Source organism: Mirounga leonina, unplaced genomic scaffold (genome assembly GCF_011800145.1).
Source record: "Mirounga leonina isolate KUSES-001 unplaced genomic scaffold, KU_Mleo_1.0 Mir_114, whole genome shotgun sequence".
In the NCBI taxonomy this organism is placed as follows: Eukaryota; Metazoa; Chordata; class Mammalia; order Carnivora; family Phocidae; genus Mirounga; species Mirounga leonina.
In genome coordinates this window covers 679,100-706,976 of record NW_023270265.1, presented here as the reverse complement: position 1 = coordinate 706,976, position 27,877 = coordinate 679,100, and the positions used below count along the sequence as shown (strand labels likewise).

The following is a 27,877-nucleotide window of genomic DNA, read 5'->3' as shown; positions in this document are numbered from 1 at the left end:
TTTTTTTTTTTTTAAAGACCACAGCAGCCAAGTCTTTTTATAAAAACACAATCTAAGGCTTGGGTCCCAAAAGTTCATTATGTTTGTCCTGTCAGATTCTCTCCATGTTTCCTCTTCCATTTATTAGTAATGTAAACCTCACCCCATTTCTGCTCTGATCCTGGGACTGCCCAGCCTCCAGCCTTCCCAGCTGGGATGGCAACACATTTTTACAGGCAACGATGAGGGTCACAGTTTTAACAAAAACCTAAACACCTCAGACAAAACCAGCCTCCCCTCCAACCCCCTTCCCCAGTGGCTTATTAGAAACAAGTTGAAGTCAAAAGCACGAACAAACGCGCCTTTTTCAAATGTGCAGCCTCAAGGCAGATGAAATGGTCAGACGTTTACCTTTTAGGGTTGCCCTAGAAAGGGCTAACAAAAGGGGTGAAGCCCTGAAACAGCTGCTTGGGGAGGAGGACATCTGCCTCTCTTACCCACCATTCAGTGCTGCGGCCTTGCCTGGAAAAAAGCATGTGGGGCTGGGAAGCAATAGTTCTCGGAGGCAGCCAGTTGTTCTATGGCTTTTGTCTTAACGAAGCTGCCCGTGACTGTCAGAGCCATAACCCGCAGCAAGCCAGCTGTCAGGGCTGTGGCGCAGGCCCCTCTGGGTGGCCAGCAAGGGGAGACAGAAAGAGTGTCTGTGGCCAAATTCCCTTTTAGACACCTGAGCCTACTGGCTTTGTAACTGGAGAGACCTGTGTCCTCCCCACTCCCATCTTCCCTGGGGAGACACCGCCGGCCCTTTCTCTGGCCCTCCACCCTTGCAGAGACAGCAGGGACATCTCAGGATTTGGATTCCTTGGTTTGCAACTCCCTAAGTGTGAGGCTGGGCTGGGTTCTGCTGCGGTTGGCTGGCGTTTGGCGCTCTCATCTAGCGCTTCCCTTTGAAATCTACCCCCTCCTTTTTTTTTTTTTTTTCCGTTTTCTTTTTTTCCTTCTTTTTTTTTAAACCAGGTATGATGATGTCAAACGTGATGCTGATGCTACAGTTACAGACACGGCCCCTGCTGGCGCAGCCTCTCTGATTCTCTCTCCCTCTCCGCGTCCAGCGCTGGGCTTTTTCAGACAAGTGCATCTCCTAACCAGGTCACATTTCAGCCGCGACCCACTATCCGTCTGTCACCGGAGTCAGACCGCAGGAGGAGGGCGGAGGAAGACGACGGCGTTTGCTTCGCCAACCGCGGGGTGGGAAGAAGGACATTAAAATCCTGCAGAAGTCAAGACCACCCCCCACCCAGCTCCCGGTCGGACCCTGACCACGATGCGCGCCCCGGGCTGCGGGCGGCTGGTGCTGCCCCTGCTGCTCCTCGCCGCGGCCGCCCTGGCCGAAGGCGACGCCAAAGGGGTCAAGGAGGGCGAGACCCCCGGCAATTTCATGGAGGACGAGCAATGGCTGTCGTCCATCTCGCAGTACAGCGGCAAGATCAAGCACTGGAACCGCTTTCGAGACGTGAGTCTGCAGGGCCGCGAGGGCCAGGGGCGCGGGTTTGGGGAGGAAGGCTCGGAGCGGAGCCCCGGGCGCCGGGAGCGGTGGCGGCACGTCGCAGCCAGCCGCCCCGCAGCCCAGCCCGCTGACCGCACCGAGAGTAAACAACGCGCACCCACCCGCTCCCGCCAGCCGTCGCCGGCCGAGCTCGGCGCCCCCTCCTCGAAACCGCCCCCCCCAGGCCCGGGACCCCAAGCCCTAGAGCCGCCCCGGGCGAGTCCCGGGCAAGGAGTTGCTCCGGGGGCGCGCGCTCCAGACGCGGTCTCCACTGCAGGTCGGGCGCCGAGAGGGGCGCGGGATGCAAGTGGGGGTGCAGGGCGGGAGGGCTGGGGACCCTGGCTGCGGCTGAACCCCCGACCGGCTCCCCTCCTTTTTTGGTGGAAAAAAAAGAGGCCCCCCAGGCCTGCCCCCAGCCGGGTGGATGCTGCAGGCTCCACATACGGGGCACTGCAGAAGGGGCAGGTCTGGGTGCGGCCGGCCGGTAGGTAGCATCGTCTTGCGCGAGTGCCCTCTATTCCCACCTTGGGCTTTGGGGGAGGGAGGACAGAAGGGGACAGAGCCCTTGGCTGGGGCTTTGAGTTGGGGATGGGGGGAGGTGTCCTAGCAGTCCTCATTAGGCGACATGGTGAAAGGCGTGTCCATGATTGGGGGCAGGCGACGGCAGTGAAAATAGCTGAGGCCACCTCCGGGTGGCCACTAGAGCCAGGTCTGGGGTCCCCGTGCAGAGTGGCGCGAGATCATGGAGGTTGGTTTTCCAGGAGCGACCTTTCGTGGGGGAGCCGGGCCTAGAGAAGGCAGAAGCTCCGATCCGGAGGAAAGACTCCGCAGCCCCGTGGGCTTGAAAAGCAGAGGGGAAAGCCCAGGAGCTGGGTCTGGGGTCCCTTTGGGGACGGGGACGCCTGCCCGAACCCTGGCTTAACCTTGGGCCGAACCTAGCCTGGTGGGGGTTGGGGAGGCGGCTGCGGACTAGCCGGGCTTGCTGCAGCACTTTGTTTACGAGCACCTGTAGATCAGAGGGGAAACCGGAGGCTGCGTTCCCAGAAGGGGGAAGTAGGAGCTGGGGTGGGGGGTGGGGGGGCGGGTAGCAGAGGGCGTGGCTGGAACCCAGAGAAGGGGGCCGGGTGTGAGGTGGAGGATGGGCCCGGATGTGGATGCACCGGAGGAGAAGGCGGCTGGTCCTGGCCACCTAGAGCTCTCAGATGCCTGCCAGTTCGCAGAAAGCCTCTAATACGACCCCAATTCTCGTTTTTCATTTGCCAAGTTCCCTCATCGGGCCCACCTGGTACAACACTGGCCACACCGTGACCTTTCTCATCTTCTCTTAAATTGTGTGCATGCAGAAGTTCCTTAGAAATGTGTTTAGGGGGGCGCCTGGGTGGCTCAGTTGGTTAAGCGACTGCCTTCGGCTCAGGTCATGATCCTGGAGCCCCGGGATCGAGTCCCACATCGGGCTCCCTGCTCAGCAGGGGGTCTGCTTCTCCCTCTGCCCTCTTCCCTCTCGTGCTCTCTGTCTCTCATTCTCTCTCTCAAATAAAAATAAATAAAATCTAAAAAAAAAAAAAAAAAAAAAGAAATGTGTTTAGGGGCGCCTGGGTGGCTCAGTCGTTAAGCGTCTGCCTTCGGCTCAGGTCATGATCCCAGGGTCCTGGGATCAAGCCCCGCATCCGGCTCCCTGCTCAGCGGGGAGCCTGCTTCTCCCTCTCCCACTCTCCCTGCTTGTGTTCCTGCTGTCGCTGTGTCTCTGTCTCCGTCAAATAAATAAATAAAATCTTTTTTAAAAAAAGAAAGAAATGTGTTTAAAACGCACATACTTCATATGCTCTCCAGCAAAATGATGGGAAAAGGCAGAGATATGGATCTTTTTGTTATCGTGAGACAAGTGACAGTTTCTCTTCAAAGTCTAACCGGTAGGTTGTAATTCATCAGAAAGGATCGCATGCAGCCAGGTCATCTGGGGCAGAGGGGCCTGGGACCCAGTGTAGGCAGTTTGCCCCACCCACGGCTGGTCCCTGCAAGGGAGGCAGGAGTCCCTGCAAGGCCTTTTCCGAGGCCCCAGCAGGCCCAGCACAGATTAGCTGCAGTCTCCTGCCCCTGCCTGGGAAGCAGCCCCACCACAGCAGCGAGGGGGTGGCAGCAGGCTGGTCCATCCCAAATCCATGTGTCACCGGTCCAGGCCTCCCTCTGACTAGCCGGCTGTTTGATCTTCCAAAGTGGGACTGGTGAAGGTCAGAGGGAAAAGAAATGCTTATCAGAACAGTAAAGGTTTAAAAATAAAGATGCCTCCCCATCTCCCTTTCTCCACCTGCTTCCAATAGCCAACTCTGTAGGTGAGGATAAATAACTGACTGCTTGACCCCCTGGCACAAGGCTGCCCACCTGTCTCCCTGTATTGGTGCCAGTCATTTCCTCCTTCCTCCCATGCTCATCAGAAGAAAGGATAGGATTCACCCCATAGGATTCATGGAAAGCTTTAGGGTATGTATTAATTTGGGTGGCCTCAGGCTTTTATAGGGCAGATGTCCTCTAAAACCCCATTTAAGGTAGCCTTGGCTGCGGGAAGACAGGATCAGGGAGAGAGGAGGCCAGGGAAGGCTGGGCAGGAGGGTCTGGCTCTGGGGATCCATTGGCAGCTTCTGCAGAAGGGCAGGAGGCTGCTAGCTCAGAGCCACTGCATTGCACAACTCGAGAGGTGCCACAGTGTGATGGTGCCCCCTGGAGTTGTGCGGTGCTCACACTGTCTACAGGGACTCTGCCAATACTACGGACACTTCTCATCCCTCCTCTGTTAGTAGACGCCCCACTTTCTACTCTAAAGCCCGAAGGCCCTCTCGTTGGGCACAGAAGCAAGCATAGGGCTTGCTTTCTTGAAAATGTGTTCCTTGGATCCTCAAAGGGGAGATGGACGTCCTTTTGAACCTCTAAGGTGTTGCCAGGTTGTACCAGAACCTTGTTCATAACCACAAAATGGCGCAGGCCCCCAGTTTGCCTGAGTAGAAGGGGGGCAAGAGGAGTGGAATGTTCTTGGGCATAGGATGGAGGAGTCAGTACTGTAGATTAGGGGCATGTCTCATTAAATGGGGGGGGGACTGAATCGAGGGGGGAAGATTGAGGGCATCATGTGGAAGAGGTCAGGAGGACAAAGAAGAAGAAAGCGTAGGCAGGTGCTCCAACCTGGAATTGGTCTGAGCTGGTTAGGGGGGGAGTTGAGTTTAGCATTCTTTCTCTGAGCGCTAGGATTATAGGGAGGCAGGATTTACCAGCAGAGTAATCCTCCCCTCCAGTGGGTGCAGGGTTGCGCATCCTGTGCTGGGGTAGATTTCCTCTAATGCCCAGTGCCTCATGCCAAGGAGGAGAGAATTTCATGCCAGAGGAGAGGGGGAGGTTGTGATCTAGCTGTGCCCTCCCCTGGGCAGGCCTGGGCCTTTCAGAGGCCTGCTCCCAGGGGCTATTATCTCCGGCTTCACTCCCTGCAGAACCGGGTGGGACTTGACTGCTGGTCTTCAGAACAGAGCATCCAGGGCCTCGTAGATAGAGACGGGCACGTGAGAGGAGCCAGGCCCATTACACAGCATTCTTCCGGGCAGGCTCCAAGAGCCGGGCGAGGCAGCACTGAATGTTCTTTTTCTTCTTGGCTCTTCTTCCCTACTTTGTACTCCACTTCCATTAAAATTTCATGAGATTGACGGGCGTCTCGCACGGTGCCTGGCCCCCAGGAGGCACTCAGTTAACGTACGTTGAATCACTGATTGCAGTGAGCGCTGGCTTGCAGCTGGGGTCCCTGCAGTAAACACGTCCCTGCATCGTCTCTCGTGCCCCTCAACCACCCTATTTATCGTTCGTCATGACCCATGCATTCCGCGTTTGAAGAAACGAAGGCGCAAAGAAGTTAAGTAACATACTGCAGGGCCGAATAGCTAGAAAGTGGCCGAACTGGGATTTGAATCCAGGTCCTCTGGTTCAACTCTGCTTTTCAGGGCACTCGAGGCCTAACCCTTAGGGACAAATGGGAGGGAAGAGTCTACCCTGAAGAACAAAGTCTACCCCAGCTTGTGCCCTTGGAGCCTCAAGGTTGCCCTGGGCTGGAGCAGCACCTCTTAGGAAGGTGGGCCAAACCCTCAGTGTCTTCAGCAGCCCGCCACCAGCCTGCTCCCCACCCCTTACCCTAGCGACACCCCAAAGGCAGCTCTCTACCCAGGAGAGGCAGGAGTGCGGTGTGCTGGGAGAGCCCTGGCCTGGGAGCTGGAAGGCCTGGGTGCGGGTTCAGGCTCTGCCACTGGCTGGCCACATGATGCCAGGGACGTTGCCTTCCCTCTCCGGCGGGCAAGGAGACCAAAACCGATGCATCAGCATGGAGGCCTTTCGTCACAGGGCTGGAGGGCATCCATTTCAGGCAGGACTCCCCAGCCCGAAGCCCCCACAGAAAGGTACCCGATGGACCATCATCTCTGGGGCTGGCCCCCACCGTGCCTCAGTCTCCGTGAGAAAGACACTGATGTGTGTTCCCTCATTCCCTGCAGATCTGAGCATCTCCCCTGCACGAGGGGCTTCACCTTGATCCTGGGGCCTGGCCCGGGAGAGTAGTGCTTGCTGGCTACTCATGACTCTCAGATTTTTATGATCACCAAGTAAGCCAGTAACAAGGTTTAGCCACAAAGGGGCTCCCTTCTCCCCGCCCCTCCCCTGTCCCCATACCACACACCCAAATCAATGCAAGTGTGGGAATGAGCAGCACAGATGTTTGTAAGTGTGGGTGCGTGAGAAGAACCCCAAACTGGGTCAGAATGGATTCCATAACTGGGGCTTGGGGATGGGAAGGTGAGTCCTTCCCTGGCATCCTCCTCCATTCTGATTTTGAATCCTCTCCCAGCCGGAAGGTCTGGCATCTCCCAGAGCCGTGTCAGCATGGTGAGGGACTCTTGAACACCCAGCAGGGCTCCAGCCTTGGGGAGAGAGGGAGGGAAGAGCACTCTTTACCTGGAGAGGCTGTTGTGTGGTACTCTCACCTTCCAGGCAGGCTGAAGAGGGTGGAAGATCAACACCACCCCCTCCCATTCTCCAGAAGGTCAGAGGCTGTCTGGAAGACTGGAAGAGCTCTCTCCTACCCCATGCCCCAAGGGCCCTGGGAGAACACTCAGCTCGTCTTCCTCATGAGAGGACAGAACTAGCTGTGTGATCTTGTGAGAGCCACTTCACGTTTCTGGCCCTTGATTTTCCCAGGGGCTTAATCGGCTGGCTGAACAGAAGCCTCTACAGAGCCCTTAGCGTTCTATGACTGCAGGAAGATGGTACTAGAGCCAGTCCACAGCCTCTTCACCTGCAGACATACCCCCCCCCCACCCCTTCCACAAGCTGGGCAGTGGGCGGCACCAAACCAGGATAGGGTGTATATTAGCCAGAGACAGGGAATGCTGAGGAATGGGGCCTAATGGCATCTTGGGGCGAGCACCAGGAGATCGTCATCCTACCCTGCATAGGCTTCCCTGCAGGTGTAACATGGTCTTCTTTGGGCGTGGATGCACCACTGTAGCTCACTAGGCCCAGCTGCGGGAGGTAGGGCGATGTGGTTCTGGAAAAGGGACAGCCTCTTAGCTCCTAAGGGCTCAACCAGCGTTCATTTGCAGGTATAAGCCCCTCCCCCGGGTTCCTGCGGTATTTATTGGTCAGAAAGTCATTTGGCACACCTTAGTGCTGCCTCGTGGCCTCACTTACACTTGCACTTGTATCTGGAGAGTGCTCCGACTCGTATTTTAATGTGTGCTTAGCACGTTCCTCCCATAGTTACCAAGCCCCTGAGGGCAGGACCTGGGGTTAGACTACTTGTGTACCTTACCTCCCTGTCCTTGGAGCATTGCACAGGCTGTGTGTGCACACTGTAGGCGCTCCAGACAAATGCATGCATTATGGAATGTGCCAGAAAGAATCTCAACTAACTCGTCCTGTGATCTGGGGAGATCTCTTTGCTCTTTCTGGACCCTGAAATGTGGAGACAGTCAAACTAGAACCCTGGCACCCTGACTCTCCAGTGATTCATTTGTAGGATAAGGGAGTGAATGACATCTTGAAGGAAGGTTGTCCCCTCGCTGTTCTTCCGCCCCTGTGTCTGTGGGCCTGGGCCTGGCTGCAGCCAGCTACCCCCTTTCTGCCTCCCACTCATCCCCAATATGCCTATGGAGCAATCCATCCATCCACCTATCAGGCCTGGGAATAGGTAAGCACAGGACTCCCGCAGGTGGAGAACGGATTCCCCAAGGCAGGGCATCCTGCCCCTCCGGCTCCCTTCATCAGAAAAGAGGTCAAGGCTTCACTCAGCTGGCAGGACAAGCCAGGCCTGGCCAGTGCCTTACCCCTGCCTGAATGCAACCCTCTGGCTCGTGTTCCCTTGCACAGGCTGGAGCACATAGAAGAGTCTGAACTTACTCAGGTTCTTTCCCCGCTATCCTCAGAATTCTCGGTTTGCAAGAGCTGGGAGAGGAGAACTGTGCAGCCTCAGCAGCACTAAGCCCCTACCTTTTCCAGATGGAGACGCAGACCCAGAGAAGTGCAGGCACCCGAGAACCCTTCTCCCTTCTCAGCCCAGGATTCTTTCCCCGCACCATGCCTGTGTTTCCGCAGAGGTTTAAATCCTTAATCTGGGCTTTAAATCCTGCCTCCCCACTCATGTTCCAGAAGGGAAAACAAGGTCTCAAGGCAACTCAGAATAGAATTTCAGGCCCCATCTCCCTGTTCTCTGCCCTTTATGGCCCCCTGAGGCTGCTGCTTAGAACCAGAAACCCAAGGAGGGTGGGGAGGAGGATGGCTGAGATGCCCCGAGTAGGGGAGAGGTCAAGCCCATGGAGTGGGGGCATTGCTGCTTGCATACCTGAGGCCAGGGGGAGCCCCTGGCATGCTGGGAGTGATAAGCACATTTTTGCCCTCCAAGGAAATTCCTCCAAGGGGTGGGGTGGGGGGGGAGACCGAGAGTCTCCCAGATGCCTGTCTCCTTCTGTTTGTGCAGGCCTCACCCAGAGCGTCTGCCACCCCCTCCCAGAGGGGGACAAATATTTAACAACTGCCCCTGTTTTCACGTCCTCCACATGGCGGCCACAGCCTCCTCAAGGTGCCTTCTGCCTGGGCATGTGACGGAGGTGTCTGTCCTCAGCTGAGAAGGAGCCTAGATGGCCCCCCTTTGGCCCCTCCCCATTCCTTTCTGGGCTCCTCACTCCGTGCTCCTCTGGCTGTTTGCAGGGAGGGACGAGAGAGGCCCAGCCACAAGTGCCCCCACTCCTGGGCCTTCTCCAGGGGCCTGGGCTCCATCGGAGGCTCCCTCGCCTGAGGAATGAGGCAAAAATAATGCCGGGCACAGGGCCTTTCAGAGGTTGAGAGAGGCCTGGCCCACTTCCATTGTTAGAGGTTCTTGATCTAGTAAAAAATGAAGAAATGCCATAGCAAGATTGCAAAAGTTGTGCTTTATTGAAAGTCTCATGATGAACATCTCGTCCTGTTGGTGTGCCTCTGTGTCATTTGGTGACAATGTCAGAAGTCTATACTGGAGGGCCCTGATGACCGTGAGATCCCAAAGTGCCTCTGGCCCATCCCTCCCTGAGGCTCCCACCGTGTGTGCCAAAGAACCCAGGCTTCGGTGGTCCGGTTTTGTGGCTTTTGAAGTCTAGAGCTTCATAGTTCATCCAGTCCTCTGAGACATTGCCCTGGGTCCCTCCACAGCTCAGGGAGGAAGGCAAGGGAGTCAGCCCGTTTCATAGATGAGGAAGTGGGGCCCGGGGGCCCGGTCAGGGCAGTACTGGAGCCTGCAGACTTGCTGGCAGAGGCAAGGCCAAACGGGGACCCCATGCCCTGATTCCGGACAGTCTCCCCATCACGCTGTGATGCAAAGAGGCAGCGGAGGTTTGCCCAGGTGCTCTTAGTCCAATCAATCAGGGCCTTGAGGGGCTGCTCTTCTTTGGCTACAATCACTGCAGGGTCCCGTCCTCCTCAGCAGATGGAGAGGCTGGGAGAGATTGGGTTAATTCAAGCTGTGAAGTGAGCGGGTGATTTGGGTGCTAATGAAAATGACAGGAAGTAAACAGCGCTTGGAAACACCCAGCATGTGCCCCCTAAGCCCGGCTAGGCCTGCGCACTTGCCACCATCTCTCCCCCAGCTTGGCACAGTGGGCCCCGTCTCCATGGCAACCGCGCTGAGCCGCAGAGATCAAAGCAGGAGATGGGTGAGCTCCAAACCAACCAAACCAGGGGCTTAGGAAGGGGTTTCTGGGAGGCGCCTGGGGAAGGCGGTGTCCAGGTGTCTTTCCCCGCCATAGCCAGCGCCTCCTCTGGCTCCAGGACGCCCTGTTGAGGGCTTGGAGCAGAGCTGGTGCGGTGGGCGGAACCACCCCCAAGCTGGGATCGGACCTCTGGGTCCAGCCCCTGGCCTGGGACTTTCCTCATCCGCCAGAGTTTATGGGTTTATGGAGCAGCCCGGAGCCCTGGTTAGGGACACAGATTCTGGAATCACAGTGCTGGGGGTGCTAGTACTCTTCTGCTGTGCAATTGACATGTGATCCTGCATAAGTCACTTCACGTCTCCAAGCCTCGGTGTTATCATCTGAGAAGTGGGGATAACAATAGTAATTTTTCTCTTGGGGTTGTTGTAAAGAGTACCAGAGCCAATGAATATAAAGTGCTCAGCATGGGCGCCTGGGTGGTTCAGATGGTTAAGCGACTGCCTTCGGCTCAGGTCATGATCCTGCAGTCCCAGGATCGAGTCCCGCGTCGGGCTCCCTGCTCAGCAGTGAGTCTGCTTCTCCCTCTGATCCTCCCCCCTCTCATGCTCTCTCTATCTCTATCTCGTTCTCTCTCTCAAATAAATAAGTAAAATCTTTTTTAAAAAAAATAAAGTGCTCAGCACAATGCCTGCCACGTGGTAATTGCTGAAAAGATGTTAGCTGTTATCAGCAGTATTTTTACTATGGGCTAGGTGCTGGGCATAGACGGATGAATTTTATAGGGTGTCTGCCCTCCAGGAACTGGCCATCTCAATCGGGCGAAGCAACAGCATTGTGTGATGTAAGTGGGACAATTGGCCTGAAGGAAAGCTGGGCTTGGGGCTGCGTTAGGGAAGATGATGCCCGAGCTGGGTTTTGAAAGATGAATAGAAGTCCTGGAGCCGGATGCAGATACACATCCCGCATGAGGAAGAAGGCTGTGCCGAGGTCTGGCCATGCTGAAGCCTCTGCTGGAAGGACATGGGGCTGGCATAGCCAGGAACAGATCGGGAGAAGATGGACTTTCTTCTGTAGGTGACAGGGAACCAGTGAGGGTTTTGTTTTTTGTTTTTTTTTTTAAGATTTTATTTATTTATTTGACAGAGAGAGAGAAAGAGAGAGAGAGCGCAAGCAGGGGGAGCAGCAGACAGAGGAAGAAGCAGGCTCCCCGCTGAGCAGGGAGCCAGATGCAGGACTCCATCCCAGGATGCTGGGATCATGACCTGAGCTGAAGGCAGACGCTTAACCGATTGAGCCACCCAGGCGCCCCAGTGAGGGTTTTTAAATATAATATTTATTGTAGTTTTTCCCCTTCATTAGAAAGTAAAACATATTCACTGGGGCACCTGGCTGGCTTGGTCGGTAGAGCATGTTACTCTTGATCTTGGAGTTGTGAGTTCAAGCCCCGAGTTGGGCCTAGAGCTAACTTAAAATTTTTTAAAAATCTATAAAAATTAAAAAAAATAGAAAGTAAAACATGTTCACATTTTAGAAAATTTGGAGAATTGGGAAAAGGCAGAAAGATGTCAAAATTCTCTATTTCTGTCCCCCGGAGGAAATCACCATTAATTTTTTTGGTATGAATCCTTTGTACCTACTAACCTTTAAGATTTTTTTCAAAAATGAGAGTGAAGTATATTCAGTGAAGGGTTTTAAGGTTGGGATTGTGTCTGGAAGGATCCCTGCAGCTGCAGCGATGTGGAGGACAAAAGACAGGGAGACCCCCGGGGACACCACAGACTTGAGGCCCTCACTGGCAAGGCGGGACGGGGAGGGGACCCAATGGGGGGAGGGCCGGTTGGGGAGAGCCGGGTGGGGTGGACAGGATGTGGGGATGATAAGGGCGGCCTTGGCCTCACTCTTGTCAGCTTGGAGAGGGTGCTGTGATGAGCACTCCAGGGAGAAGGCTGGGAGCCCGGGTTCCAGTGAGTCAGCCTGTGCCTCGCGCACTGAGCATCTGCTTTGTGTGAGAGGGAGGGAGTAGCTGCTCTTTTTCCTCCCCGAGGCCCCATGGTGGAGGTGACGATGCCAGAGGAGATGAAGAGAGCGTTTTTTTTTTAAAGATTTTATTTATTTATTTGAGAGAGAGAGAATGAGAGAGAGCACATGAGACGGGGGAGGGTCAGAGGGAGAAGCAGACTCCCTGCCGAGCAGGGAGCCCCATGCGGGACTCGATCCTGGGACTCCAGGATCATGACCTGAGCCGAAGGCAGTCGCTTAACCAACTGAGCCACCCAGGCACCCGAAGAGAGCATTTGAGACCTAAGATGCAGAGCCGGCAGGACCTCACCCCTGAGAGCAGCCCGGGACCCGTGGGAGCTCTGGCAGCTCTATCTCCTGGAAGGTGCCACTGGGCTCAGGTGGTTCTGGGCAACAGGCAGTTGAAACGCTCCGCAGGTGATTCTACTGTGCAGCCATTGCTGAGATCCACATGGCACAGAGGAGGGCTCTCCAGCCCAAGGCTGCAGAGTGAGCCAGGCTGAGAGCGGTCTCTGCGTGCAGATTGCTCCCCACCCCTTCTGCACCCCCTTCTCAGTGCAAGACTGTTCCTCTCTGAGTGAGAGAGGCCTCCGCTATGCAGGCCAGGTCAGCCAAGGAATCCTGGCTCGGCTCTTCTTCTGTCTTCTGACCCTTGGCCAGGTGCTCTGCCTCTCTGGGCCTCAGTTTCCTCCTTTTCTATGGGGTTGATCCTACTGGTCCTGCCTGCTTCACCGCAGGACCACTGTGCGGAGCACCGCTGGGCACAGGGGGTGGTCACGGCGGCTGAAACCAACCAGGTAAAATAGATGTGCTCTTTCTTTGCCCAGAAATGCAGATCTCGGCCCAGGACCCACCTTCCCTCTGGCCTGGCCCTCGCTCCAGAGCACTGGAATGGGCTCTTCCGAATCCTTGTTTCTCAGGGGAGGACATGATCGATGGGCAGCAGAGCACGGACAGAACCAGGCCCCCTGTTTCCTGAGAAGACCCTAGTGCCTTTATGGGACCATTTGTCACAACTGCTAATAAGCCCACTCGGGTGCCATAAATAGACACCATTGCATTGAAGGGCATTATTCACACTTGCCAACTAACATCTCCTTTTCAGCTTATAGATGGTGCCTGCCCACACCCGACCTCAGGGGCCCCTAAATGTGTCCCTGGGCTCTGCCCCCATGCTGCCCACAGGACCTCGTCACCCTTCTCCGAGGGATGCCTCAAGGGCGGTTCTCCTCACACCGCACTGGTCTCCGCTGTCCCTGGGGCGGGGAGCAGGGAGCTCTGCCTTTTCCACATGCAGGAGCTTTGCATGGGGCCTCTCCTTGCCCATTTCCTGCTCCTCCACCAAGAGTCCTTGGTCTCTTCTGCTATGACAGCTTTTATTAGGTGAGGGCTTTCTGGACACCAGGTACCCCTGAGACGCCACCTTTAATCTCTGAGGAGTTTCAGGAGATGGATGCTGAGTTCCTAAAGGTCAAGGTGTGCTGGGAAGGGGAGTGTGGGCATTGTGTGACCCCGGGCCCTCTCTTTTCCTCATCCCCCTCTCTGGCTGGCTGTTCCCACTCTCCTGGAAGCGAGGGCTTCTCGGACATGTCAGGGGTCGGGGTGGGGGGGGCGGAAGGCCTGGGCAGAGTGAAAGGTTAGGAGAGAGAGAAAGAGGAGATGGACGAAGAGATGCACAGAAACACACACGAAAGCAAGACAGGGAGGGCAGAACTGGTGCAGCGAGCCCCTTGTGGGGAGAGGTCTGCTGCTCTGTCTGCCCTCCTCTTCCTCCCCAGCCCTGCCTCGCCCTGTCTCTCTCTGTGGAAGAGACAAGAAGGCCAAGCCTGAGGGAGGGCCTTGGCCCCCAGTGTGAAAACTGGGGGCTGCTCACAGAAGTGGGCTTTGCTAACCTCATTTCTGGATACAAACCATCTGGCATTGGGTGAGCTGCCTCGAAGTGTCCTTGTTTCCTACGCACACCCAGTGTGCACTGTTCCTCACACGTGCGTGCATATGGACACGTGCTCACAGATGGGACTTGCACACCTGCACATCTATGTGCTCTAGGACATGTGCTCACGGGTGTGCATGTGTGCACCTGGGGCCCTCACGAATGCACACGCAAGGGTACACACGTGGCCACGGCGTGCTCTACCTGGGTGTGATGCCCACTGCCTGCTTGTTCCTGGCCCGTTCCTGGCCTTTGCCCAGGAGGCCGTGCTGATAAAGGCCCTTGTCCCTGCCTGTTCCTCTGATGCTTGTCAACTTCCAGGGGAGATGTCAGTGGCCCCGGAGCCCTTAGGCTTTCAAAGCACTTGTGGATGCCCTCCTTTGTGCTTGTTGCTGCCCCCATGCAGGAGCCCTCTGGTGCAGCAGCCGCAGGTCCTCTTCTCTGGGCCAGACAGGTGTCTGGCCCCCTCCCACCCCCACCCCACAGTGTGGCCTCTGCCTCCCATCGCTGCACAGCTCTGATCCTTGGGTGGCTGGGACTCAGGATGAAGGGCGCAGCTGCGCGTGGCTCCTCATGGCCCCTGACCCCCCGGCTCCCGGAGCCCCATGCAGAGGAGGCCGGCAGCTGGCTCCTTGGCACAGTCAGATTGCAGTCCCGAGAGGCCGGCCCCCAGCCTGCCTGGTGGAGCTTCCACCCGGAGCGCCCTGGGAGCTGTATGCTGGTTGTCAGCAGCCGCCTCTGCCCCATGAGGGCTAGTGGGGAAACCAGAGGGGGCTGGGGATTTGGTGCCAGGGAGCTAGGCTGGGTGTGAGCTGCTCTGCCTCTGGCCACAGCGGGGTCGTGGGCCCCGGGGAGGCCCCTGTGGCTGGAGCAGGGCAAGCAGCTGTCTCCGGGTGCCTTAGGTCTCGGAGACTGTGTGTTGTGGCCAAAAGGGAGGTCTGTGCTGGGCGTCGGGAGACCGGGGTTCTGAGACACTGGGATCTGGGGTGGGTCACCTCCGGTCTCTGGGCTGTTTGGCCTCTCCCGCACACACAGAGGGCTGGGCCAGATGATCTCCGAGGGCTTTCTCAGGATCTTCTGAATCTGAGGATTTGCAGCTGGGCCACGGGAACCGGGGAAACCAGTGACATTGGGAGGAACCGCGGCCCCCCTTTCTCTCAGTGCACCGTCTGGCCCCTACAGCAAAGTCAGACCTGGAGTGAACAACAGTCCCCGTGCAGTGGAAGAGAGCCCCCCGCCCTCGCCGCACTCACAGGGTGGCCGGTGGTGGGGGAGGGGACTGCCAAGGGAGGGACCCTGGCAGAGGGAGAGAGGGGCATTTCTGGGACACTTAGGGCACAGGCGTGAGAACCACTGTTCCCGGGCAGTATGGGTCCCTTAGACATCTGTCCTAATGGTCGGGCCAGGGCAATGGAGAGATGGGACCTCGCCCTCTCAAAGTCATGCGCCTCACCTCCGGTGCTCCTAGAACCAGCCCTGAGTGGGGCCAGGCCTTACACTCCCTGTAGTGAAGACACAGGAATACTGTTGTCCAGTGGGAGGCCATAGAGCTTAGAGGACCGTAGCAATCCGAGAGCATTGCCCAGTGCCTGTGGTCACATGATGAGGCCCGCAGAGCTCTGGGCCCACACGGGCTGAGGGCGGGCATCACACTAAAATCCCCATCTCCTTCTCTCCTCCTGCTCCATTTCCCGGGGCCTGCTGCTGCTTCCTGATCCCCAGGAGGTGGAGGTGAGTACTGCCGGGGGGCCCCACACCCCACCCTCCTCTCTTTTCCCTCTCCCTGACTTCTCCTTCCCTGCAGCACCCAGTATGGGATGGAGGGGTAAGGAACATATGGGCGAGGCTGGAATAAGGATTTAGGGGGATAGAGTTCTGGGGGAGCTGCTGGCAGAGCTTGGGGGGCCAGGGGTCATCTGGGTAGCCACTGGGGTGATTGATGGCAGTTAGCATGTGGGAGCAGGTCCAGCCCTCCTCCCTCCTGGCCCTGGAGTTGAGCCTTGGCTCCAGGATCTAACTCTCAGCCCTTCCCTTCTTCCTTGCCGCCCTGTCCTTCCTTAGGATGACTACATCAAGAGCTGGGAGGACAATCAGCAAGGAGATGAAGGTAACGTGCCCCTCCTAGGTGAGGGACTATGACTGACACCCGTAAACACTTGAGACCCGCCAAGGGCACGTGCCAACCATGGCCTTGCGGGCTCTGTGGGAGCCGGGCCCTGATGGGAGTGGGGCTTCTGGAGCCGAGGAGCTTTGGTTCTCAGGGCTACTGCAGAGAGGAGCTTCTAGGCTCAGAAGTGGGGCTGGGGGCTTCCTGGGCTCTCTGGCACTGATTTCCGGGTGACCTGTGTCCTGGCCCTGTGTCCCGGCAGCCCTGGACACCACCAAGGACCCCTGCCAGAAGGTGAAGTGCAGCCGTCACAAGGTGTGCATCGCCCAGGGCTACCAGCGGGCCATGTGCATCAGTCGCAAGAAGCTGGAGCACAGGTGAGGGGCTTGGGGAGTGGGGGTTCCGGGGGTGTTGCTTAAATAGCAAGGGCTTGCCTGATCATCTCCTATGTGGCAGTTACCTGTTGCTGCAAAATGACCTACCCTGAAACCTTGTGCTTCAGGCAACAAATGTATTATCTCACTCAGTTTCTGAGGGTCAGGAATCTAGAAGTGGTTCTCTTGGACGGTTCTGGCTCAGGGTCTGCCATGAGGTTACAGTCAAGGTGCTGGCCGGGGCTGCATCATTTGAAGGCTGGATTGCTGTTGGCTCTAGTCACAGACTTCTCTCCATAGGGATGCTTGAGTGTCCTCACAACATGGTAGCTGGCCTCCCCTCAGCGAGGCATCCAAAGGAGAGAGAGAACAAGGAGGAAGCCACAATGTCACTTATGATCTAGTCTCGGAAAACATATGTTCTTACTTCTGCCACTTCTCTTTGTTAGGAGCGAGTCTCCAGGGGAAGGGAATTACACTCCATCTTTTGAAGGGAGGAGTGTCAAAGAATCTGTAGACATATTCTAAGACCACCATGCTATGTGAGATCCATCACCAAGCAGTGTGGGACTCAGGGAAAGGCATCTCCCCTCTCTGGGACTCGGTGTCCATATCCGTAAGACAAATAGGTTGGCCCAGATAGTTTGAGATTCTTTCCAGCTCTGACATGCAACGACTTAATGAAATATTTAGGTTGTAGCTCCTGAGGCTTGCAGAGGAGGGAAAGGTGTTAGCTCCAGCCCAAGGACAAGACCTGCCAGGATCCAAGACCCCTGGAAAAGGTCTCATTTCCCTCCCCTCTCTCCAGGAATGAACTCTTCCATTTTGTAAATGTTGGTGAATAACTCAAAGCCAAGCACCTTTGGGCGCCAAACAGAATGAGTCTCTGGGCCAGATACGGCCCACGGGCCATCAGTTTGCAACCTCTGATTTGGTGTGACCCCTTATGCAAGGTGCGACTCCTTTTTAAGTATTGCAGTCAGACCCGGAGTTGCTGCCTGAAGGCCCTGCTGGACTCGGTAACCACAGGAGAGGGGTAGCTGGGGGTCTGCACCCTGCCCAGTCGGCTCCATCCGCCCTTAGGAGCCGGAGGAGGGTCTGGCTGGGGCTGATGGGGAGGGTGGGCAGGGGCAGGGAGGAGGCTGCAGGTGCTATAGATCACCAGGGCCAGCTTCCTGTTGGAGCCAGTCTCTTGAACCTTCCCTTTGTGTTTCCCTCTCTCATTTTTGCCTCCACCCGCCCCCCGCCCCCCGTGCCCTCCCCATCCCTGTCCTCCTGTAGGATCAAGCAGCCTGCCCCGAAGCTCCCTGGAAACAAAGAGACTATCTGCAAGCCCTGTCACATGGCCCCGCTCGCCTCAGTCTGTGGCTCGGATGGCCACACTTACAGCTCGGTGGTGAGGAGCTCTGGCCCCAGGTGGGGGGCGGGATGGGGGGCTGGGTTGACACCCGAAGCCATGGGGAGCAGAGAGGACAACGAACCAGGGCCTCCGGCGGGGCTCCCAGGGCTACCACAGGCCGGATGTCCTCGGTCAGTGCATGCGGTGTGGCTGACCGTAGAAGGGACACCGGAGCCCTGGGCTGGGGCTAAGAGTCGGAGCCAGACCCCACCCCCGGCCTGATGCAGGTGCAGGTGGGCAGTGGGGCTTGAAAGATGCAGGTGGGCAGGTAACTGCGAGTCAGAGCAAGTGAGGTAAGTCAAGAAAGTACCCAGGGCTCTGGAAGGAAAGAACCATGTCATCCAGTTGTCGGGGTTGGGGGTTGACGGATGGAGCTTTCCACGGGTAGATTTCCACCCAGAGGGGATGGTGTTCACCAGCAAGCACCAGGCATTCTGGGGCAGGAGAAAATAATTCTCCATGAGACAACCATGTGGGAGGGAATGGTGGTTGGGGGGAGTGAATCCCTACCTTATAGGAGTGTTATGAAGGTTAAGTGAGACATTCGTGAAAGCATTTTATAAATTCTAAAGGACCGTAGAAATGCAGGTGCTAATTGTGAATGCTGCTGCTAGCCACCAGGGCCTGAGAGTTGCTTGGTTTTTGGAGGGCACTGTCAGCTAGGGTTGGGTTCTAGGGCTTAGGAACCCTTTCGGGGTGACATGCAGATTTATGAGTCACAGTGTCACAGGCTGTGGGAAAGGGGGAAGTTCACCGGGAGGGGAGAGAGACTGCGCCAGAGGCTGAGGGCAGAAAGTGCACTGGGAGGGGTGCCTGGGTGGCTCAGTCCTTAGGCGTCTGCCTTGGGCTCAGGTCATGGTCCCAGGGTCCTGGGATCGAGCCCCGCATGGGGCTCCCTGCTCGGCGGGGAAGCCTGCTTCTCCCTCTCCCACTCCCCCTGCTTGTGTTCCCTCTCTTGCTGTCTGTCTTTCTCTCAAATAAATAAAATCTTAAAAAAAAAAAAAAAAAGAAGAAGAAGCTGCGCTGGGGAGGCGGGAGGGAGAGGGAGGAGGAGAAGAGTGCTGTCACATAGCCCCAGGGCAGAGCGAGATTTGGGTAGGAAGCTGTGTTCTGAGGGTCACAGAGCTGTCCTTCGGGGAGGTATAGGTCATCAGGAGGTCTGGCTTCCATCCCAGACCCTTGGCCTTGGGCAAGTCACTGGGCCTCTCTGAGCCTCCGTGTTCTCTGCTGAGCAGCCAGGGACCAAGGGAGATGCTATTAAACACTACACCCCTTCTCATTAGCTGTCATCCCACGGGGATGAACCAGGCAGGACCAGGGAAAACACTTTAAGGGCAAGGAGTGGATGAGACCCTCTCCGAGGCTGGCTTCTGCAAACAGCTGTGGCAGAGGGTTTTTAGTAAAGGCAGGGAGTTAGCAGCTGTGAGCAGAGAGCCGGTGGCTGTTGTCCAGAGAGCTGGGCGAAGCCCATTGGAGGTAACCGTGGAAAGACCACTGAGGGAGGGGCCAGAGCCAGTTCCCCGGGGACCGGGGGACTGTGGTAAGAAGGAAGATAGGCCAGAGGGCCAGGAGGCAGCTAAATAGGGGAGGTGGGTGGGTGGGGATAAGGGCGTGGGGGAGACTGGTGTCCTGGGAAAGATAAATGTGCAGAGACGTTAAGCTGGTGCAGACCAGGGTTCATGGGAGCCCCTGAATCCCTGGGAACCCCTTTCCAGGCCTGCTGTCTCCCCAACACTATGTACCTTTGGCCCCCCAGAGGAACCTGCTGTCCCTCCTATCAGATGTGGCTGCCTGGTAGGCTCGAAGTACCCCCCTACAAGTAGCCATGGGTGAGCGCCCCCCAGTCACACAACCCGACCTTTCTTCTCATGCAGTGCAAGCTGGAGCAGCAGGCCTGCCTGAGCAGCAAGCAGCTGACCGTGAGATGTGAGGGCCCCTGCCCCTGCCCCACAGAGCAGGCCTCCCCCTCCGCCACCGACAGCAAGCCAGGTAATGCTGGTGCTGGGCCCCAGCCAGGCTGGGGGAGCCCTCCCTGCCAACATCTCCTGGGGTGCCTCCTTCAGGGCTCAGGGATGCTAAGAGAGGTTCACAGAGCAGGAAGGGAGAAGTGGCGAAAACAAGGACAGGCCTGAGGACCCGTGGGGCTGGAGGGCTTGGGTCTCAGGTATAGGGAGCATGCGCTGTGTGGTTTAGTGCTAGGGACTACGGGGGGGAGGAAGATGGGAGAGGATGGGAGGGGGCCTTTGATTTCTCACTCCCCTTCCCTTCTGACCACTGCCCAGGGTCTGGCCTGTAGGGCAGCATCCCAAGCTGAGACCATGCTGTGCTTCACCCCACCTTCACCCACGCCCCTTTCTCCCCATTCTGCCGACTGTAGAGACCTGCACAGGTCAAGACCTGGCTGACCTGGGGGACCGGCTGCGGGACTGGTTCCAGCTCCTTCATGAGAACGCCAAGCAAAATGGCTCGGCCGGCAGTGGGGCCAACCTGGCCAGTGGTACAGAAGCTGCTTGCTCTGCCTGGGTGGAGGGAGGGCAATGGGGCGACAGGTGTGCCCTGAACCAGCCTGCCTTGTGTTCCCTCCTGCCAGACCCTGAGCCTCGAAAAGGGCCTAAACCCTGGAACAAGGAGAAGGAGACTTCAACTAGACAGGAGGGGTTTGGGTTAGCTATTGGAAGAACTTCTGCAAGTGGGTGGAAGGAGCTTAAACCCTAAAATGGGTAGCCAAGAGAAGGCAAGAAATTATCTTCCCTGAAGGGCTTTCCAAACAGGGTTTTGAATGGCTTAGGTGCAGTCCTGTGTATAGGCAGAGGGTCCGACCTTCGGCTATTCTTGAGTTACATTCTGAGCTGCCCTGACCCTGACCCTGAACAGATGGAGAGGTGGAGGGATGGGTGGACAGATGGATGGAGTGGTTTACCTTGAGTGTGCCTGAACCTGGCCTTCTCCCCAGGGCTGGACAAGAGCCTGGGAGCCAGCTGCAAGGACTCCATTGGCTGGATGTTCTCTAAGCTGGACACCAGTGCTGACCTCTTCCTGGACCAGACCGAGCTGGCCGCCATCAACCTGGACAAGTATGAGGTCTGCATCCGCCCGTTCTTCAATTCCTGCGACACCTACAAGGACGGCCGTGTCTCCACTGCTGAGTGGTGCTTCTGCTTCTGGAGGGAGAGTGAGTGTGGCCCCTGGCTGGCCCCCCTGCCCCTCACCACAGACCACCTGCCCCTCGCTGGCCCCGCCCCCTCATTGCCTCTCCCCCCCCCCCCCAGCTCACCTGCTTCCTGCCCTCTCCAGTGCCTCATCTGTTGGAGCCTAGGAAAACCAGCACTTTAACTCCATTCCTTGGCAAGCTCCTTGGTGATCCAGATTTTGTGGGTCCTGAAGCATATGCACGTTGGGAAAGTTAAAACTATAAATGTGAAATTTCTAGGGCCCTTTGGGGCCTTGGAGAGGGCTGCTGGGTCCTACAGCTGAAGCCTATTGGCTTCTCAATGATTCCACTTCTGGGCACATCTCACATTATTTACCCCAAATCTGTGATCATCAGCCTTAGAGATAGGACATCATTTGCTAGCTTTCTATATCCTGAACCAGAGCTGGGCATGTGCTTGGAGACCATCCAGGCCAGGCAGCAACCGTCGTCAGTGGAAAACTGAGGTTCCTGGGGGTCAGCGGGCCGGCCGGCCTGGAGGTAGGGGAGGCCCTGGTGCTCCGCCTCGGGTGTCCTGCCTGGTTCCCGCCGTGGTCGTGGGCTGGAGGCAGTACAGCCTCCGCGGCCTGAGGCCCGGCCTTCCTCAAGGGCTCCACCAGAGGCTGGTTTGGGACATGGGGCAAGGCACTGAATCTTTCCAAGTTCGGTTTCTTCATCCCATTTGGGAGATACCACCTGTGTGGGAGACTGTTGTGAGGGTGAACAGAGAAAATCTGGGTACAGAGCACCATGTCAACCACAAATCCATCTGCCGGTGTGTGGTGTCTCGGTCACTTTTAGGGACCCTGCCTGCCCCGCCTTCTGGCACTTTCACCTTCCAGGTCTTTGGAGCTCATTCTGTCCATTCTGTACAGCAGCCAACTTGGGCAGGAGCTGGAGACTGATCTCATTTTACCATCAGCCCGGCCTCTCGCTGGGAAGGGCTAGGGACTTCTCACGGTGACAGGTTAGTTAGATTTGGCTGCAATTACATCTGGGCGGCTGCTTCTTTTTTTTTCTTTTTTTTAAGTAGGCTCCATGCCCAGCGTGGAGCCCAGCACAGGGCTTGAACTCATGACCCTGAGGTCAAGACCTGAGCTGAGACCAAGATTTGGATGTTTAACTGACTGAGCTACCCAGGAGCCCCTCTTTTTGAGCTTCTGTCTATCCTTCCCTCTGGTCTTATGTTTCCCCTTGGGTCTCTCCCCTGGGGAATCTGTGCACTCCACCTCCTCTTCTGGATCCTGTGTCCTCATCCCATGAATTCCCAACATCTCAGGGAGCCTTGGGCTTCTTGGGGCACCTCAGCCCATGCCACAGCCATGGAAAGGCCTCCCTCAGTTGGAGCTTTTTTTTTTTTTAATCTTGCAGAGCCCCTGTGTCAATTTTTGGGAACTTGGAGGGATCCGTGCATCCCATTACCACTGTGGGGCTTTCCCAAATCAAAGCCCAGGTATTTTCATCTTGCAGAGCCTCCTGCCTGGGCTTCCAAGCCTTGGGGGCCGCTCTGTGAGTCCGACCAGCACTATGGGATGGCCCCCATCAGAGACTGCTTCTCTCCCCACAGAGCCTCCCTGCCTGGTGGAGCTAGAGCGCATCCAGATCCAGGAGGCTTCCAAGAAGAAGCCAGGTGAGGGGGCTGGCTGGGCTGGGCTTGGAGGAAGCAGGGGAGGGGTGCCCCAGGGTCCCCCTGAGGCCTGGAGACTCCAGCCCCTGGGCATTATGGAAGACGCTGAACCCAGAGGAGGCTGTGGCCTAGGAAGACAGGAAAGGGAACTCCCCTCCCATTCTTATCCTCATGGTGGGACAGGATCTCCCAAGCAGCCCCTCAATAAGTGCATTTTAAGCACTCATTTTGTGTCCATCCATTCTGGGTCTGGAGGATGGGATAACAGAAGGTTCCCAGAACCCTCCATTCAATTCATTTCAGTAGGGATGTATGTGCAAAACTCAGGTGAGTCCCCTCTGTAGCAGATGTTCACATCTGCAGCAAATACTCGAACGTCAGCCCCAGAGGGAACCGTAGACCCGGCCCAGGTCGGAACTGATGGGCAAGACAGACTTGGTCCCTGGTCTCAGAAAGCACACAGGCTACTTGGGAAAACACAACACAGAGGTTGACACACCAGAAAGACAGAACCACCCACGGTCGCTCATGTACGTGTCGTGCCGAGGGAGAACACCGTGGGTAAAAGTTAGCCTGCGTGTGTGCGACGGCCTCTGGGGGACCTGGTGTTCAAAGGAAGACCTGAGAGATGAGAAGGAGACCGCCACGGGCAGGAGAAAGCTCGAGGTTCTTGGGAAACAGAAAGGAAGGGCCCACATGGCTGGATCATAGTGGCTGAGGGGACAGAGGGCCACGAGGCAGATCCCATGGGACCTTGTGGCAACTTGAGAGCAGCTTGGTATCTAACTGGGCCCACACGACCAGCGCACATGGGACCCAATGCTGGAACCACCCCACAGAGCCTTGTGGACCGAGAGCCCAGTGGCCTTTGGGGATGGGTATTAGTGCTCCTTCCGCCCGGAAGCCCCGGTCTTCCCTCCTGGAAGCAGTCCTCTCGGGTCTGTGTTCCCTGAGCGTGCTCACTGGGCCTCAGGGTGCCCGTCCTGTAGTGCCTGGAACTGTCATTTCGATGTGTGTCTCACCCGCCTTCCCGCAGGGGCAGAGTCTCTGTCTGCTCTCAGAAGTCTGTGGGGTGGGCAGAGGGGCTGCAGTTCCAGGGCCTGAGGGAGAGCGGGTGGGCCCTGAGGCTGAGAGGAGAAGCCTGGGCGTTGCTGACAGCCGACAGCCCGGCCACAGGATCAGCTGCAGGAGCGAGGGCGTTGAGCACTGTGACCTTGGGGGGCAGCTTTTCCCGGCTCCAGTCGGCCGAGCCAGAAGAGATGCTCGCGTCCAGCCCTGGACATCTGGGCTTGTCGGGCGGCTGGTACCGGGGCTGGCTGCACTCTGGTGGGGTCTGGACCCTTGCTCGTGCCCCAGGCTCCAGGGCCACCTCTCCAAAGAGCTCACGCCCCAAGGCGCCTGCTTTGACCCTGCTGGTTCCTGTCACATTCAGGAAGCTTCATCCCGAGCTGCGATGAGGACGGCTACTACCGGAAGATGCAGTGTGACCAGAGCAGGGGTGACTGCTGGTGCGTGGACCAGCTGGGCCTGGAGCTGACGGGCACCCGCACGCACGGCAGCCCCGACTGCGGTAAGGGCCCGGTGGCAGCGTGGGCGCCCCCCAGCCCCGTGCCCTGTCCTGGGAGGGCTCGTGGGGGGCCTGGCTGGGTGCTCCCTGCTGGCAGGGCGGAGAGGCTGCCAGCGGGGTCCTAACCTGCCCCTCGGCTTGTTCCCCTCACAGACGACCTCGTGGGCTTCTCAGGGGACTTTGGGAGTGGTGTCGGCTGGGAGGATGAGGAGGAGAAGGAGACAGAGGAAGCAGGCGAGGAGGCTGAGGAGGAGGAGGGCGAGGCGGGCGAGGCGGACGACGGAGGCTACATCTGGTAGATGGCCCTCGGGGAGCCGTGGCAGGCCAGGGTGCCGATGGCCGGGGAGACGGGCCAGCAGAGACCTGGACAGAAGCAGGCAGCTTCCGCAGGGATCCGGAAAATACAGTTGGAAGGACCCTGGCTCCAGCGGGGAGGACTGGATGTGTGAGTGTGCATGGCACGCGTGTGGCCTCTGCGGCCAGGACGTGTGAATGTGTGTGAGTGTGGCATGCGCTGACAAATGTGTCCTTGGTCCACACTGTTCCAAAGACCTCCTTGTTGTTTGCTTTCCATTTATTGTTGGTCTTAAAGTGCACACGCCCACACACATACACGCACCACAAGGTCAAAACTGACGAAATGAGATGCCCCCTGCCATGTCCCCAAGCCCCCTCCAAGCCTGTCCCGACACCCTTGGGTTGCCCTGACTGGGGTTTCTTGTCTTGATTGCTCTCCTTGCTTCCAGCCCTGCTTCCTACTGCCCTTGCCTGCCCTCTCCCACCCCCCTTTTTAGGTGTCCCCATTGCAGAGAGGAGGGAAGGCAGGGAGCTGCCTGCTGGCTGGGGTCCTCCTGGAGCCGGGCCAGTGTGGCTGGGACACCCCCACCAGCCTCTGATGACATGGCTGGGACACCGACTACAGTGAGCCCTTTCCCTGTGCTGGACTCCCCAGCACCAGAGAAACTCTGCTCTCCTAACCCAAGCCCGTGGGAGCGAGGGTGGGAGCGAGGGTGGCGGAAGCTGAGAGGCTGGGGGAGGGCAAGGCCTGGCCGCCAAGCTGCTGAGGTGGAGCAGAGGGAGGAGGAAGAGGAGTGTAGATCTGGCGGTAGCTCTTAGGAGCGGAGGCTGGGTAGCCCTTGAGTGTCAGACCCTTGAACAGCCCGGCCCCTTCCTCTGGGCCTCAGGTGGGGGCCTGGTCTGGGCTGTTCCCTTGGAGGCAGTGGGCGGTGGTTATGCAGGTGGGTTCTGCCTGGCCTTGCGGGGCTCCTGCACTGCGCTCGTTCCCCTGGCCCCCCTGGGAGCCTGAGGATGAGGCAGCAGGTGAAGACGCTGGGTCTCAGCCAGGGGTGTGTGTGTGTGTGTGTGTGTGTGTGTGTCTCTCTCTCTCTGTGTGTGTGTGTGTGTCTGTGTATGTGCGCGGGCATCCACCTCCTCTCCCATCCAGACCAATGGGAAGCTTGTCCCTGAGACATGGAGAGGGAGAAGCAGTGAAAAGCTCCACCTCCCGTGGCCTTTCTCCATCTCTCCTCCAGAGGGCTGCACCAGGCCCATTTCCATCCCCCTCCCCTGCCAGCGCCGGGACCTTCCCTCTGACCCCTCGGACGGTCCCCTGAGGCTGCTCTAGTGGAGGGGCTTCTCCAGGCTCCGAAGTGTTCAGGAGTTGTGAAGTCAGAGGACTGGGGCCACACCTCCCTGTTCCCCCAAATCTCCTTACCAGCTGGGAGCCAGGATGGATGAGACCGGGCCCCATGTTTTGGGTTTCTTTTTGTTTTCTTTCCTAATCTGTCCCATTCTCCCCGTTGAAGCAAATTCCTTAACACTTTGGGTGAAGAATTTCTAACCTGGACCTGGGCCTCTGCTGCCCTTCTGTGTGTGGTGAGTGCAGTGTGTGTGTGTGTGTGAGCGGCTGTATGTGTGTGAATGTGTGTGAAAGCCTGGGGGCCACCCCCCGGGGGCCTGGGGTGTGAGGAGGGGTAGCTCTGTGGGGGCCCCGGGGCGAGGCTCCCTGGACAGGGCTCCAGCCAGTCCCTCCCCGGCTTCTGCAGCATCCGCTAAGTCTGTTGGACCTTATGGAAGAACCTCACCCTGTCTGCCCCTTTGACCACACCCCGGAGTCAGCATCTTCCCAGTCCTGTCCTGGGGAAAACAGCGAAACCACAGCTAGCCCCATGAGCCGCTTCTCATCCCGCAGCACAGGGAGGGTGTCGCGCTGTCCCAGACCCCCCACGTCCCGTCTCCCGCCCCACCCCCCACGGCCCCCCCTGCCCTCCCACCTCCTCCCTCTGGCCCTGGCTCAGTTCAGGGAACCGCCCTCTGCTCCCTGAGCAGCCGCCCCTCCGAGCTACGTGAAGCTTCCCGCTCTCGCTAGGATTGGAGTCTGTCTGTCTCTTCCCTCTGCCCCAGCTGAGGCTTCTGGAACTGTCACTGGGAGCGGCTATTGAGGAGGCTGGGGCATTCCGGGGTGGGGAGGGGACAGGGAGGAAGGGGCACCCCTCTCTCACTGTTGCCCTCCCCTCCTGGGGGCACAAGCTCTCTCTGTGTCTCTGGGTCTTCTGGTTGTGCACGTTTCTTATGACCTTGTAAATATGTTGTAGAAAGAAAGCAAAAGGCGTTGAATTAGACCCTGGTGGGACTCAGGGGTCCAGCCTTGCCCTGTCTCTGAAGCCCCCACCCTGCTTTTCACCCCACTCTCTGAGACTGAGCCCCCCACCCCCAGAGCTAGGACAAAGCATCTTGTTCCCAGGGGCCTGACAGCCTCCAAGTGACTTCTTGTCAGACAAGCTGCAGGCTTTCTCGTGAGCAGGGTTGCAGGATGGGCCTTCCTTGGCTCCTCGGATTCATGCCCTTGACCAAGCTGCCTGCCACCCAGCTCCTGCCATGTCCCTCTACATGGATATCCCCTCTCCCCTGGTTTAGGCAGGCAGTGGAATTAGGGCTCTGTTGAAAAGAGCTCAACCAAATTTGAAGAGCAGTTTCTTGCCTGGCCCCGGAGCTGCCCATGGCCGCCCCAGGCCTCCTCACCCACGGGTGCTGGGAGAGATGGGTATGTCTAAGATGGCGGAGTTGGAGTTGGAGAGAACAAATGTGCCTTGAGAGACCACTCAGAGGGTTCAGGGTGATGGGGAAGGAGGCACGGCACTCGAGCTCAGGAAGGAGGAAGAGGAAGGCGAAGTTGATGAGGGCACCATGGGGCATCATGACGGCCCCCTCTTGTCCAACTGGTGCTGTGACTGCAGGTGGTCAGTGGTCACACTTCGTTCCCCACACCAGCCCACCTGGTGTTAGTGGCCACCCATGCGCCTTTCATGAGCTCTGTCTGCTTCCAACTTCACCTCTGAGTGGGTGGGACCCACATGGGAACCCTCCATTTCACCAAAGCCTCACCGCAGCCCTTGGGGAGGACAAATGGCTAATCTGCTGACACCCGGCGCCATCGTTGTGAGGCTGTGGGCTGGCGGGGGTCAAAGGGAAGAGACACCGGGGGTACAAAAGGAGACTCAAGACATCCCGAGGAAGTCCCAAGCAGAGCAAACTGCTTTATAGCCTGAAGCCTACTTAAATTGTGTGATGTGCAATAACTGAGCTTAGAGTTAAGAATTGTGTTCAAGTGCTTGGATTTCCGTCTGTATATTTCAGCGCTGAAATCGTATCTTTCAGTAATTTTAGATGTCTTAAAAAAAATCGAAAAACAAAGTGTTAGACTGTGTGTGTGCATTGATGGGCACTCAAGCGTCCCGTGAGTCACCCCACCCTCTCCCTTTCCCTTGTGCCCTCAGTCCCTCACCCCTAGCCCCCCCTCCACTTGGGGACCCTGCCTCGTGTTGTCTTCATCTGCCTATTACTCAGCCTAAGGAAACAAGTACACTCCACACATGCATAAAGGAAATCAAATGTTATTTTTAAGAAAACAGAAAATAAAAACTTTATAAACACCA

The 27,877-nt window shown here is 57.4% G+C and overlaps 1 protein-coding gene across 1 annotated transcript; it reads left to right on the top strand.

Annotated features, from left to right (window-relative positions):
* Positions 1-847: 847 nt before the first annotated feature.
* On the top strand, positions 848-27,877 carry SPOCK2 (SPARC (osteonectin), cwcv and kazal like domains proteoglycan 2). The gene is made up of 11 exons (XM_035021221.1): positions 848-1,492; positions 15,401-15,409; positions 15,740-15,785; positions 16,048-16,162; positions 17,441-17,555; positions 19,433-19,547; positions 19,936-20,055; positions 20,512-20,730; positions 22,316-22,378; positions 23,808-23,945; positions 24,096-27,877. Exons 1-11 carry the CDS (start codon positions 1,304-1,306, stop codon positions 24,239-24,241), a joined length of 1,275 nt encoding a protein of 424 aa, XP_034877112.1. The 5' UTR covers positions 848-1,303; the 3' UTR covers positions 24,242-27,877.

Coding starts and splice junctions, on each gene's coding strand:
- SPOCK2 (XM_035021221.1), top strand. CDS start 1,304: ATGCGCGCCCCGGGCTGCGGGCGGCTGGTGCTGCCCCTGCTGCTCCTC. Junction 16,163..17,440: donor CGCAAGAAGCTGGAGCACAG/GTGAGGGGCTTG, acceptor GTCCTCCTGTAG/GATCAAGCAGCCTGCCCCGA. Junction 17,556..19,432: donor GCCACACTTACAGCTCGGTG/GTGAGGAGCTCT, acceptor CTTCTCATGCAG/TGCAAGCTGGAGCAGCAGGC.